Raw genomic sequence first — 14,447 nt, forward strand, 5'->3', positions numbered from 1 at the left:
AGTGGCTTTTTAGCCTTGTTTTTTTTCTTCTCCCTATACGAGTACAAGCCTCACATGTGAGTAATATCGTTTGGGGCAAACCTGCACAATAGTTTTCAATTTTGAAGTGGTAACTTGTGACCAAGTACGTACATTTACCAGACATTATTCAAATCTAGCGCACAAATGGCGTACTGCAATGTACAAGTGCTTTAATTATTTTGATTGGTTCTCAGAAAAAGAGAACTAAATCACTATACAGGCCAGTAAACAATGGAGAGAAGACAAGGAAGAAAGTTTCAGTTTGAGATGTGGGTGAACAAAATAAAATATAGTGACAAAATAGGAAGACCACCAACATTATACATAGGACTAGATAGCTCAGTTGGTAGAGCTTGTATAATCTAGGATGTTATACAAGATTACTGTTTACTGGAGAGAGAGTACCTGGATTGACCTAGTGACGTATTGAGGTCACAGTATATTAATGCGCTGTGTGTATAAAAAGTAGTAATAATACTATATCGGTAGACATATTTTTAGCCTTGTTTTTCTTCTTCTCCCTATACGAGTACAAGCCTCACATGTGAGTAATATCGTTTTGGGGCAAACCTGCACAATAGTTTTCAATTTTGAAGTGGTAACTTGCTTAGTAACTTGTGACCAAGTACGTAATTTTACCAGACATTATTCAAATCTAACGCACAAATGGCGTACTGCAATGTACAAGTGCTGGTAGCTCTCACCTTAGAGCCATTGGACCCTTTCGGTTCAGAAAAAAAAAAAGTTCACAGATTTACACTTAACTTACAGGGTTTACAGAAGGCAATGGTGACAGGCTTCTCTTGAAATATTATTCCATGAAATGCCTTACTTTTTGAGAAAACAGCAAAACAATATAAATTCTCGTTAACGAGAATTACAGATTTATTTTGAACACATGTCATGACACGGCAAAACGCGCGGAAACAAGGGTGGGTTTTTCCCGTCGTTTTCTCCCGACTCCGATGACCGATTGAGCCTTAACTTTCACAGGTTTGTTATTTGATATAGAAGTTGTGATACACAAACTGTGGGCCTTGGACAACTCTGTTTACTGAAAGGGTCCAATGGCTTTAACATGAATTGAACATCTTTACCTATTTCTCAAAATAAAAATCTCTGAAATAAATGATCTGATTCATCGCAGGAGTATGCTCTGGCCAGACGATCACTGTACCAGCGGGAGGCAGTGGGTTCATTGAGAGCCCTTTGTACCCTGACGTCTACCCAGGTGACATCAGCTGTGGCTGGCTGTTACAGACAGACCCCGGTCACCGCATCAATGTTAACTTTGACAAATTGCTTCTGAACAACGACTGTACGGCGTCTAACATCCAGGTACGAAGGGGGGGGGGGCACAAGGAATTGGGGGTTAGGTTGAATTGTTTAATTATTTTGATTGGTTCTCAGAAAAAGAGAACTAAATCACTATACAGGCCAGTAAACAATGGAGAGAAGACAAGGAAGAAAGTTTCAGTTTGAGATGTGGGTGAACAAAATAAAATATAGTGACAAAATAGGAAGACCACCAACATTATACATAGGACTAGATAGCTCAGTTGGTAGAGCTTGTATAATCTAGGATGTTATACAAGATTACTGTTTACTGGAGAGAGAGTACCTGGATTGACCTAGTGACGTATTGAGGTCACAGTATATTAATGCACTGTGTGTATAAAAAGTAGTAATAATACTATATCGGTAGACATATATTCTGGAGTAATGTAATGATTTATTATTGACGTGACTGATTCATACCATATACAAGATTACTGTTTACTGGAGCGAGAGTACCTGGATTGACCTAGTGACGTATTGAGGTCACAGTATATTAATGTATATAAAGTAGTACCTTCATATCCTCCCTTTTTTGAGGAATTCATATACTAAAATGGCTTGCTAAATGAAGGACTATTTAGGCATATTGGAATCAATAAAAATTGGGAACACTGGTACAAAATACTTCAATGTGCGAGATCCAATGATATAAATTTAGTCACATATATGCAAGAACAGTAAACATCCTTTGAGTTGTTTGGGGGTTTAAGTGGACTCCAGTTTTTTACAACATGCAATAAAAACGGTTTGTAACAACTTGTTCAACAACAATTAAAAGTGATAAACATCAACAGCAGTAACTTTGTTAAAATGATAAACATCAACAGCAGTAACTTTGTTTGTCAACAAATTTTGTTTGTCAACAAAATAGCAGTGGTAACATCAATAGTAATAACTGAGTTTTTCAATGTCTTTTTGAAATGTCACTGTTCTGATTTTCCTTCTTTAGGATTCGATAAGCCGTTTTGGCCTTGTCACAGCACGACCAGTGCGTGTATGATAAGTTTGATCAGAGTTACTGTCTGGTTTCTCCGAGTTGTTTTGTCCATGAGAAAGTTTGTTTTCCTGCGGTTTGGGAGTAGGTGTTAGTTGAGGAAGCTCAACTGGTGGTGTGTCGGTGAAACGGACTTGTTTCTTCTCTGTGTCCCGTGGGCGTAATTGTCTCCTGTTACGTCGTAGTGAATGTCCGATTGGTGTTTCGATCATGTACGATCGGGGCTCTGGACATTTGTCTTTCACGACAGCAGGTAACCAATTGCCAGACTGTTGATCTTGTACGCTAACATGCTGGCCTACACTGAGAGGGGGTAGGGCACGTACACCATACTTGTCATGGTTATCTTTCTGACTAGTCTGACGAGCGACGAGGCGTTGATGGATTGCGTCCTTTTGGGGTACCGTGTTGCGAATTTTGATAGGAAGGTTGCTCCTTAGTTTGCGTCCATGTAGTAGTTCCATTTCGCGTCCAGGGTGGTAGACTATGTTGTAGTCGTACGGTTGCAGGCGTAGCATCATTCTCTGCAGTCGTGGCGGAGTGTTAGCCATGCTTTTGTGTTGTATGTTCTCTAGCGGTTTGTGGTCCGACTCGACGGTGAACTTTGATCCATATATGTAAGTATGGAAGCGAGTGCAACCAAACACTACAGCTAGCAATTCTCGTTCGATGTTTGCGTAGCGTTTCTCGGCGTCGGTGAGAGCCTTGCTCGCGAATGCGACAGGTTTGTTGTCCTGTAGAAGAGCTGCACCGAGCCCTTTTAACGAGGCATCAACTTGAATGACTGTTGGTTTGCGAGTGTTAAAGTACGTTAGTGTACATTCGGTGCTGATCATGGATTTCACTTTGTCAAACGCTGTCTGGTGCGATGCTGACCATTGCCAATCGCTATCTTTGCGTATGAATGCGCGTATGGTGTCAGTATGATCTGCGAGGTTTGGTATGAATGGTGCCATGTACTGGACCAAACCGAGAAATTGTTGCAGTTCGTTGACGTTGGTTGGCGATGGTAGCGAGTGAATGTCACTTACTTTCGCGGGGTCAGGGTGTACGCCCTGAGCGTCGTAGTAGCACCCAAAAAACTTGATGCTGGGAATGTTAATATCACACTTGTCCAAGGTGAAGATCAGACCGTATTTGCGAGCTATGTGCATGAGGTTATGAAGGTTTTTGTTGTGTTCCTCCATATCATGCCCAAACACTGCAACGTCGTCGGCTATGCCGATGGTACCGGGGCATTGCTCCAATATCATGTCCATTTTCTCTTGGAAAATATCTTGCGAAACCTTGAGTCCAAATGGTAGTCGTTTGAAGCGATAGCGTCCGAAAGGCGAATTGAACGTGGTCAGGTAACTGGACTCTGAATCCAACTCGATGGACCAGTACCCGTGACGTGCGTCAAGTTTGCTGAAGACCCGTGCACCACTGAACTTGTGGGTACTCTCCTCGAGCGTTGGCGTTTTGTGATACGTGCGTTTGGAGGCTCGATTCAGGTCTTTTGGATCGAGGCAGATCCGAAGTTGGCCGTTGGCTTTCCTGCTAAATGCAAGGGACGACACCCAGTCTGTGGGCTCTATCACCTTGGCTATTACATTTAACGCTGTCATCCTGTCAAGTTCGGCTTTCATTTCATCCTTGAGCTGGATGGGGTATTTGCGAGGCGGTTGTACGGAAGGTTGCGCGTCCTCGTGCAGCGTAATGTGAAATTGACCAGGAAACTTGCCAATACCGGTAAATCGATTCGGATATTGGGCTTTGAGGTCCTTCTTGTTGCGTATGGGCCCTAAGTTTGCGACTTTAGGCGATGGCGTTGGCGTTGGCGTTGCGGGTGTACGTATGGCACAATTCATCGTGAGGAGTTTGAGTGCGCGTGAACTTGGCAGTCCAATAATTGCAGGTCCTGTTGCATCAGCAATGAAGAACTCTGCGTCTATCCACTCACCACTGTTGAATTTGCATGGAATTGTTATACTGCCATGCTGCGGTATTTGTGTGCCATTGTAAGCTGTGAGAATTCCCTTTACCGGGGTTGTAGCGCCAAGTTTTGGAAATCCTTCTGCGTCCAACAATGTGGGGAACATGCGTCAAAATAATCAAAGGGGGATGATATTTCCCTGTGCACCCGTGTCAACTTTTGCTGTGAGCATGTGATTGCCTGGCCGTTGTTTGAGCTTGATGTTGAGCGTCGTGAACACTTAATCGCGATTGTCTACGCGCTTGTTGTTGGTATTGTTTATACCGTCGATCTGTTGCGTGATTGTGACTGTCTCAAAACTCATGTTCTCAAAGTCATTGGATGCATCATCCATGTCCTGTTGCTGGACATAGTGAACCTCACTTTGACGGTTATTCAGTTTCGGAGTGTTGCTTCTCCTGTATGATCCGCGAGGTCGATTATCCGATCTGGGTTGTGGTTTGCGTCGCTGTTGTTGGCTTTGTCCTTTGCCAGCAGAGCTGAGGCATACCTGTTGCCAATGCCAGTTTTACCACATTTTCTGCATGTAGTACCGTATGCTGGGCACCCATCTCTTGGCTTGTATGGATGACTGCCCCCGCAGTTTTTACATTGACCGCGAAGTTTTACCACATCCACCTTGGCATCGTGTCCGATGTTGCTGAGTTGAGCCATGTGGTTCACACTAGCTTCATGTGTACGGCATATGTCGAGAGCATCCTGCAAAGACAGCTTGTCGTCCTTGCCTAGCAATTTCTTCTGCGTCTGCGTGTATTTGATACCGGAAATCAGTACCTCAATGATGCATTCCTCGAGTGCAGAATTTTCCTTGAACTGACATTTCATGGCCTTTGCCTTGCAACGTGTATAAAAGTCATCAACAGACTCTGAATCAATCTGTTTGTACCGCTGAAATTCAAGCCGGTGTATCCTAAAGTTCTCATGAGGCTGTACATGCTTCGAAAACTTATCCCATATGTTTGTGGGATCTTGTAGCTGTTCATCAGTGAGGCCCCAGGTGTTGAAAATCCTGAGCCCCTCGCGACCTGCCCACAAAATTATGTAGTTGTGCTGCTTATCAGGTACAATGTTCTTGACCTGGAACCACATATTTGATGTCTGCTTAAACTCTTTATAAGCCTGAGGGCGATCTGGATGGCTCCAGTCCATCTTTGGATGAGGTAATGTATCAGCCATTGCGTGAAAATACAGTTAAAATGTTCGTATTACAATATGCGTGTAGTTGTTTTTGCGTTTTATGCGGTCTACCCGGTACGTGATACACGTATGGTACGTAGCGTTGATTCACATGTACTGTAACTCACGTGTCAAAATGGCGGAATGTGTCCGTCCAGCAGTGCCGTTCGTTGGATTTGTTCTGTCCAATCGGATCAAATTCTGTACACAGTTATTGCTAAAACTTGATGAGACACTTGCCTGATTCTTTGCTGCCACCATGTAATAATACTATATCGGTAGACATATATTCTGGAGTAATGTAATGATTTATTATTGACGTGACTGATTCATACCATATACAAGATTACTGTTTACTGGAGAGAGAGTACCTGGATTGACCTAGTGACGTATTGAGGTCACAGTATATTAATGCGCTGTGTGTATATAAAGTAGTACCTTCACAAGCGCTGGTACATTAATCCAGAGTTTGTTGGTTCAAGTCCCAATCTGGTAAATCTTTCTTTGATCAACCCCAAAATCATTTTAAAATTTACCCAGTCAGTTTTCCCATGTTGTTTATTTGTGAGAGTTGTTCTAAGGAAAACCCGGGAACAATCAGGTTGGGACTGAAAACCCAAATCCTAATATGGTGTCCCCGACGGGATTCGAACCCCTAGAGGTGGAAGGTGAGGAAAGAAACCACTAGGCCAACCTGACCGCTGTAAAATGTATCATTTAAGGCCAGGCATGGAAGTACACGGAACAAGCCATAGCCTCAGTTGCCTGTCGTTTGCCATGGTGCCCCTCCTCTACCATGGTGCCCCCTCCTTTGCCATGTCTTTAAAATGAGGGGAGGGCAATAGTTCTGGGGCAGGCTAAAGCCCCTCCCCCTCTGGTTATCCCACTGCACTGCGAAGAACAATCGAACGTGACAAGAAACAAAGATTACAAAAAATGAGAAGAAAAAAACACCTTCACTCAAAATTATTTTGAGATAATAAGAGACAATCGTTCATCCTTGCAGTGGCAGTTTTGCACCTGTCCACGCCATGCGACGTGAGGGCTCTCATTTCCTTTAAGACACAAACCCCTCTCCTTGTTGAAAGAGACCGATGCCGTGGTCCCACCTGTTGCATATTTCCTGTCTCGTTGTGATGTTGTCATCATTACGATTCTTGATGAGGGTGTAAAGAATAAATGGCATTGGTAACCGGCCTGAAATGTTTTTTCCATTACATGATCTTTATAAACAGGGCCTCGAATATTACACTAGACCAGCAGTTCGAGGCCAGTAGTTTTGAACATCTTTGCAATGCCTTGTCTCTAGAGTTAAAGACACTGGATACTATTGGTAATTGTCAAAGACTAGCCTTCACAGTTAGTGTATCTCAACATATGCATAAAATAACCTGTGAAAATAAAATAACCTGTGAAAATTTGAGCTCAATCAGTCGTCAAAGTCGCAAGATAATACTGAAAGAAAAAAAAACACCCTTGTGTTTCTCACAATGTTTTATACTATCAACCTCTCCCCATTACTCGTTACCAAGAAAGGTTTTATGCTAATAATTATTTTGAGTAATTACCAATAGTGTCCACTGCCTTTAATTTGCCTGGCAACAAGTATTCTTCATCTCAAACTTTAATTTTGGTTTAATTTATAATTTATTTGGGTCTTTTATTATTTGACTGTATGTTAAGATTAACAAATTTATTTATATCATATGAAAACAGAAACTGTTTATAAAAAGTGTCATGAGTATTTTATTTTAATACTTTTTTTATTATTTAGACTCGGGTGAGGTTTTTCGGTAGCACCAAGTTTATTTTGAGTAGTAGTCCTTCTGACCCGAACTAGGCCCAATTTCATAGCGCTGCTAAGCACAACAATTTGCTTTGCATGAAATTTCTCCCTTGATAAAAACAGGAATGCCAACCAAATTGCCACGTGATTTTCAGGACAAGCATATAGCAGCTGAATACCAGTAAGAAGCAACATACAACAAATGGAAATTTGGTTGGTAATCCTGTTTTTATCATGGAAGAAATAACATGCTTAGCAAATTTTTGTGCTTAGCAGCTCTATGAAGTTAGGCCCTGGTTTTTGACAACTCATCGTTTCAATCGGTATACTCTGATGAAGACAATTAGAGCATACTTAGCTAATGTTAAGTTGTCAACCACTGGTTCTTCTCAGAGCTACCACTTACTCAAAAGAGGGTTGTTTGGTGCTACCGCAAACCTCACTTGATTGTACTCCAACAATGCAAAGTTCAAATCCAACATAAACGATCTCAGAGTTGCAAAGTTCGTCGGTTCGAAGCCAACCCGAATATGTTTTTTTTTTTCAAAGAGCTCGCGAAAGCACTGAGGATACAGTGCTTAGGCGTATCGTTTGATAACCTGCAATGGTGGCTTGTACATTTTAAAAGTCCAAAATTTGGCAGCTGATTTTTACATTAAGACCATCAATACCACGGAGCTATGGGAAAGTACCGAGTATACAGTGCTAACCACACATCTATGCCTATGGGTAAAACCAAAAATTATTATTGATTATCCCCGATGCAAATTTCCATCTAATAAATGATCTTGTTCCACCTGTTTTCTCCTTTTTTTATACGACTCGCACTTAAAATGGTTGCAGTTCTATGATGGTTCCAGCCAGTCAGCCAATCTCTTGGGTCAGTTTTGTCAAACGGACAGCCCATCTCTCTCACCGCCTAACGATGTCAGCTCTACCACAAATTTCTTGTACTTTTCATTTTCTGGTGATTCCAACCCAGTGAATGAGATGTTCCAACTGGTCTACTCTACTGGTGAGTTTACTAGATAATGATTTTAAGGCAGTGGACACTATTGGTAATTACTCAAAATAATTATTATCATAAAACCTTTCTTGATTACAAATAATGGGGAGAGGTTGATAGTAAAAAACATTGTGAGAAACGGCTACCTATGAAGTAATGTAGTTTTCGAGAAAGGAGTAATTTTCCACGAATTTGATTTTGAGACCTCGGATTTAGAATTTGAGGTCCCGAAATCAAGCATCTGAAAGCACACAACTTCGTGTGACAAGGGTGTTTTTTCCTTTCAATATTATCTGGCAACTTCGATGACCGATTGAGCTCAAATTTTCACAGGTTTGTTATTTAATGCATATGTTGAGATACATCAAGTGACAAGACAGGTCTTTGACAATTACCAATAGTGTCCATTGTCTTTAACATCTGTGCATGAAAGCACAAAAACTTGCTAAGCAAAGAAATGTATTGCTTAGCAGAAATCTGTTACCAGCAAAAGTTACGGTAAGTTTGCATTTTTGTGACTTGTGCCTCACTCCAGAGAAAATTGTCAAGCAGAATTTACTGCTAAACAGCTTGCAGCCCTATTATGTGGTCCTGGAGCATCTTGGGGGCAGGCAAGCTTGTGGTTTTTTTTTTTATTATAGGAAAATTCATATTTTTACTGTAACCAAAGAAAACGTCAAGTATTGTAATAAATAATGGAAGTCTTGAAATGGAACCTCCACTTGAAATGAGGCTAATAATAAAAACCATGAATGTTTGTTGACTTCTCAAATATAGTTGGTTTATACAATGGCACAAAGCACTTTTTCTGGCAAACAAAATGTGACAGATGTAAGCTCTTTTGCATCGACAACGGTTCAATGGTTTTTAGAACACCATTGAACATCTCCTTTTCTACTGCACCATTAGCAAAACTTTGTTTTAAAAACTCTTTAAGGGCCTGGGTATATTTTGTAGGACACAAGACACAATGTCCACAGATTTACATTACACTCACACAGATTTTGAAATATTAATCACAAATATAATTTATAATATTCTTCTCAGGAGGCGAAAATTATTTTAGAATGCAAGACATTGTTTTAATTATTTCTCAAATAGTACTGTACCCCAGCAACTAATATTTTTAGGGAAAGCTTTCTACTGTCATTATCTTCAAATCGTGAGTTTAATGTAAATATGTGGACCATTTGATTTGTGTTACAAAAAGTACCCAAATTAAGTACAAAAACTTAAAGACTAATAAAAGTCACTGAAAAAAATGAGACTACAAAAGAAGAATATGAATTTGCATTATGATATCACTGCAAGTCATATTTTGTTGCATCCTGTCTGTTGTTCTAACCAGTTGATTTTTGTTCCTAAATCCGTTTAACACACCTCCGTCCACATCTTGAAGATGTGCTGGGTTGCACAAGCTCCCCATGCACCAACCAGGGTACCTGCTACAACGTTGGCCTTGACTTCGGGTGCGAATGCCCCCCTGGCTGGGACGGCAATACGTGCAACAATAATATTAACGAGTGTCTGTCAGGGCCGTGTGGGGAACATGGCGTCAACTGCATTGACATTGTTGACGGGTTTGTCTGTAGTTGTCAACCCGGGTACGAAGGGACGTTTTGCAGTATAGGTACGTGGGTGTCGATGATGATGATGATGTCACATGTTAATCGCACCCTCACACCTCCTGACTGTTATTATTGCTCACTCTGATGTGCATGCCAGACCCCAAAGTATATCCCCCTGAAATGCACCTGCACAAACTGACACCCCAAACTGACACCTCTCACTCAGTGTGTGACAAATGTAGGAACAGGTTGCACTCCTGCTATAATGTTGAATCTCTCACAGGTGATGTTGAGAATTCCTTAAGTCATGTGTGATAGAGTAGATATACACATTCAAACCGGGGACCCATAACAAGAGAGGAACAATAGACTCCATTACTACTCATAAATATCCCAGACAGTTTCGCTACTCCTATTGGTAGAGAGCGAGTCACGTGGGGGTGTTTAAACGGCTGATAATGACCAGCTGGAGAAGTTTATAACCGACTGGCTTCCGCGTGTTGGGCGCGCAAGACTATAACGCGGAACGCAATTCATAGCTATTTGTAACAGCACGTGATAAGCGCGCGCGCTTAGATTACGCGTGCATGCGTAATCTAAGCGCGCGCACATACACACAACCCATGCGCATCAAACAGATTCTTCACAAAGTTTTTGAAAAAAATATTTCAAACCTCAAATTTTCAATTGTTAAAGTGTCTATAATTGTATTTTTTAACATTTCTTTAACAAAAAGGCAGTTATGAATAGGAATAAAAGAGTAGTAACTCATTCTTAAACGTCTGTTTAAAACCTTGCAGGGCCATTGCCAGACGATAATTGGCCCTTTATAACACGTCAACGACACTGCCGGTTTTAAACAGCAGTTTAAAAACTTGTCGCTACCCTTTTATTCCCTTATTACTAACTAGTTATATAAATAAATATAATAAATCATCATACCTTTGATCTTGCTATTCTTATTAATTGACCCTTGTTAGTTGCAACATGATGCAACTTGCTCTCTAATCCTACCCTTTCATGTCTCCCTGCATTGTTGTCGAACAATACATTTACCACTTTTATGGTCCAGTAACCCATCCTTTCATTCTAAACATCCTTTGTCCTCGCCACTTTACTCCTATTGGTTCATAGCCACACATTGTCTCTGAAATAGAAACTTTGATTGGCTGTTATTTTCCCGCTTCTTTCTGGATCCTTTCCTTAATCCCTTTCCCCCTCTCTTTTTCTATAAATGGATATGTATTTGTTTGTACTTGTTTTACGCCTCTGAAGAAGGTCCGGATTGGATCAAAAGCTAAGGCCATCTACCCTATTCATTATTAATAAATATAATAAATATTATTATAAATAAACATCTGCATGAGCTTAAGTAGCAAGTACTTCATCTTCACAATTTATTGTCCTCTGTGCAATTACCTGACTAACATGGCTTGCTACCACTTGTTTTCAGAGGGTAGGGCCATTTTCCTAATCCAAAAAACACTATAATTAGAAAAGTGTTGGAGTCTTTGAGAACTTTTGAGAGGGCACTAAGTCCAGAACAAGGGGCAACAGGGCCTCTGTGTAATCCATGGCCAGGTTGAGTTCTAACACCATCGGAAGTGACCATGGGTTCTTTTTAAAGGCGGTGGACACGTTTGGTAATTGTTAAAAACCAGTGTTCTCACTTGGTGTATCCCAACAGATATGCTTACAAATAAAAAAATCTGTGAAAATTTGGGCTCAAATGGGTCATCGAAGTTGCATAAAATAATGAGAATAAAAAACACCCTTGGTGCACAAATGTGTGTGCTTTCAGATGCATCAGAAAGGCTTCAGGCCTGAAGTCTTTCTCAGATTCAAATATTTTAGTGAGAAGTTTCCTCAAAAACTACGTTACTTCAGAGGGAGCCGGTTCTAACAATGTTTTAGCTCTCTGTTGCTCTTTACCAAGTAAATTGTTATGTTGTTATATAGTTTGAGTAATTGCCAAACGTGTCCAGGGATGGATCTCACAAAGAGTTGGGACTAGTCTGATCTCGAGCCATAGGACGAGTTACTCTTCCTAACTTGGGACTAGCCCTTAGTTTTTAATATTTTCTATGATTAGTTCTAACTTAGGTCTAGTCCTAACTCTTTGTGAAATCGTTCCCCCATGCCTTTAACAGCCACCACAACTCATGTGTTTATTGCAAACCTTACTGAATGTTATCTTCAAGTTCTCAGTACTCCATCACCAGTAGATGTTTATTACCTCAACCTTTGAATAATAAGAATGAACGTTGCATTTCTTTGATTGGTGCAGATATTGATGATTGCGCAGGGAGTAATGACTGCCAGAACGGTGTATGTAGGGATGGAGTGAACACGTACACTTGTGACTGTACAGCGGGCTATATGGGAGATCTCTGTGAACGAGGTAATGTTGAGATTGGGATTCATTCTCATATACAAAATTCACTATTTACATTTGAATTTATTTATTTGGAAGGTTTTAAACTAATTGATTGATTTATTAACTTTCTTAGTTCAGACATTTAAAAGAAAGGTGTTTGCTTGCTATCACTCTTAAAACTAATTGCGATAAAAACTATTGGTTAAAAGCTTAGGAGTTTACGATAGTATAAAGCACTTTAAAAAACATTTCACTACGAAGTAATGTGGTTTTGTAAAAAGATCAGTCTTTTTGCCACAATTTTGTAATCTTTTTATTTTAATCTGAGAAGCGTTAACTGTCTGTAATTTCTCAGATGTGTATTCCAATGACAGATTATCTGAAAAACTTTCTATGAAATTGGGCCCAGCAACGTGGTTTGATTTTTAGCCACAAAAAGGAGGTTTTTTTCAAATTTTGTTTCTTAATATTGCTGGAAAAGCAGAGAGCGTGGAATTAAAGTGGTATACATGTACCAACAACGACTTTACCTTTTTGCTTATAGTGGCTTACTGTGCAGACTTACCTTGTCAGTTTGGCACATGCTATGAAGTAGCTGATAGGTTTACCTGTGCCTGCGACCCTGGCTACGACGGACTAACATGTGACAACGGTAAGAAGTACCCATCCCCTCTTCCTTTCATTTAATTTATTCTGGTTGTGAAGCCAAGGACTGTCAGAATAGCGAACTTAATCACTGTACAAGAACCAAAGAGGAGAAGACAAGGAAGAAAGTTTCAGTTTTATTTGTATGAGGAAAACCCCAGAGAATTATTCCAGGGGAAAATCAAGTCTAAAGAAGCTCGATCAAGCTTCAGTGTGAAACATAACCAACTAAATTAATGTGTAAGTAACATCTGCATTATTATTGGATTTGAAAAACAAACGGACCTCTTAAAGGCAGTGGACACTATTGGTAATTGTCAAAGACTAGCCTTCACAGTTGGGTATCTCAACATATGCATAAAATAATAAACCTGTGAACATTTGAGCACAATCGGTCATCGAACTTGCAAGATAATAATGAAAGAAAAAACACCCTTGTCACACGCAGTTGTGGGCGTTAGATGGTTGATTTCGAGACCTCAAGTTCTAAATCTGAGGTCTCAAAATCAAATTCATGGAAAATTACTTCTTTCTCGAAAACTATGGCACTTCAGAGGGAGCCGTTTCTCACAATGTTTTATACTACCAACCTCTCCCCATTACTCGTTACCAAGTAAGGTTTTATGCTAATAAATATTTTGAGTAATTACCAATAGTGTCCACTGCCTTTAATCCATGATTATCAACAATCCACATGAACTTATTTGTTTTATGCTGGAATTCATCAATGGAACATACTTCCTAATAATATCAAGTGTTCTAACAATTCTTATCAATTTGAAAGGGCAGTAAAACAACATCTCTCATCTCAATCTAATTTGTAACAGTTTTGTACATTTTTTACTGCCATTGTTCACTATTTCTTGTGCAATTTTTTAGTGTTGTATTTATTTGTACAATGTATGTCTTGACTGTTTTTGAAGGTCCCTGATGGGAGTAAGCTTTTTGTGATATCCTTGGCTTTTCATCAATGTAAATTTGATGTATTTCTTCTGTATATATATATATATGCTTGATTTGAATGCCGAATAAAGTAATATAGGTTTTCTCTGTAAATTTCGTTAAAAGTACAGCCAATTTAATTTCCATGCGTTTGTCTGTGTTTCAAATACAGAATTCATTCAATTGTGTCAATCGAATTCCTGTAGCAATATGTTCAAATTAGCATAACATTCAATTTAGCAAACTGGTTGAACTAAAAAAAGCCCTTGTAAATTTTAATGCTGTTTGGTTGAATGTTAAGTTGGATGTTTATTTTGATAAATAGAATGAAGCAACATTACTTTTTGCCCAGGCTCAAAACAAAATTGAATAACCAACTTAAGCAGCATTCAATATCACATGAAATAGAATGATTGTAAAACTTTACCAAAAAACCCTATAATAATGTGTTTTATTTGACAGATATTGATGAATGCTCCAGTACTCCTTGCGGTCATGGTGGGCAGTGTGAGGATCAAGTCAATGGATTCATTTGTTCCTGTGCTGATGGGTTTACAGATGACACTTGCCAGACAAGTAAGGGCTGTTAAAATCAATACTGAGTTGCGGCCAAATTTCA

General features: G+C 39.8%; 1 protein-coding gene across 6 annotated transcripts in view; it reads left to right on the plus strand.

Moving 5' to 3' along the window:
• LOC139935681 (cadherin EGF LAG seven-pass G-type receptor 2-like) overlaps window positions 1-14,447 on the plus strand; it is a 62,745-nt gene that overhangs the window by 21,164 nt on the left and 27,134 nt on the right. For 5 of the 6 annotated variants that reach the window (XM_071930204.1, XM_071930207.1, XM_071930206.1 and 2 more), the window contains 5 exons: window positions 1,169-1,359; window positions 8,134-8,305; window positions 12,152-12,265; window positions 12,786-12,893; window positions 14,291-14,404. In XM_071930204.1, coding sequence (XP_071786305.1) covers window positions 1,169-1,359; window positions 8,134-8,305; window positions 12,152-12,265; window positions 12,786-12,893; window positions 14,291-14,404 — 699 coding nt within the window. Of the gene's footprint in view, window positions 1-1,168; window positions 1,360-8,133; window positions 8,306-9,820; window positions 9,927-12,151; window positions 12,266-12,785; window positions 12,894-14,290; window positions 14,405-14,447 lie in introns of those variants that run through there. The other variant, XM_071930209.1, reaches the window with a different exon arrangement.

Source organism: Asterias amurensis, chromosome 4 (genome assembly GCF_032118995.1).
Source record: "Asterias amurensis chromosome 4, ASM3211899v1".
NCBI classification, from domain to species: Eukaryota; Metazoa; Echinodermata; class Asteroidea; order Forcipulatida; family Asteriidae; genus Asterias; species Asterias amurensis.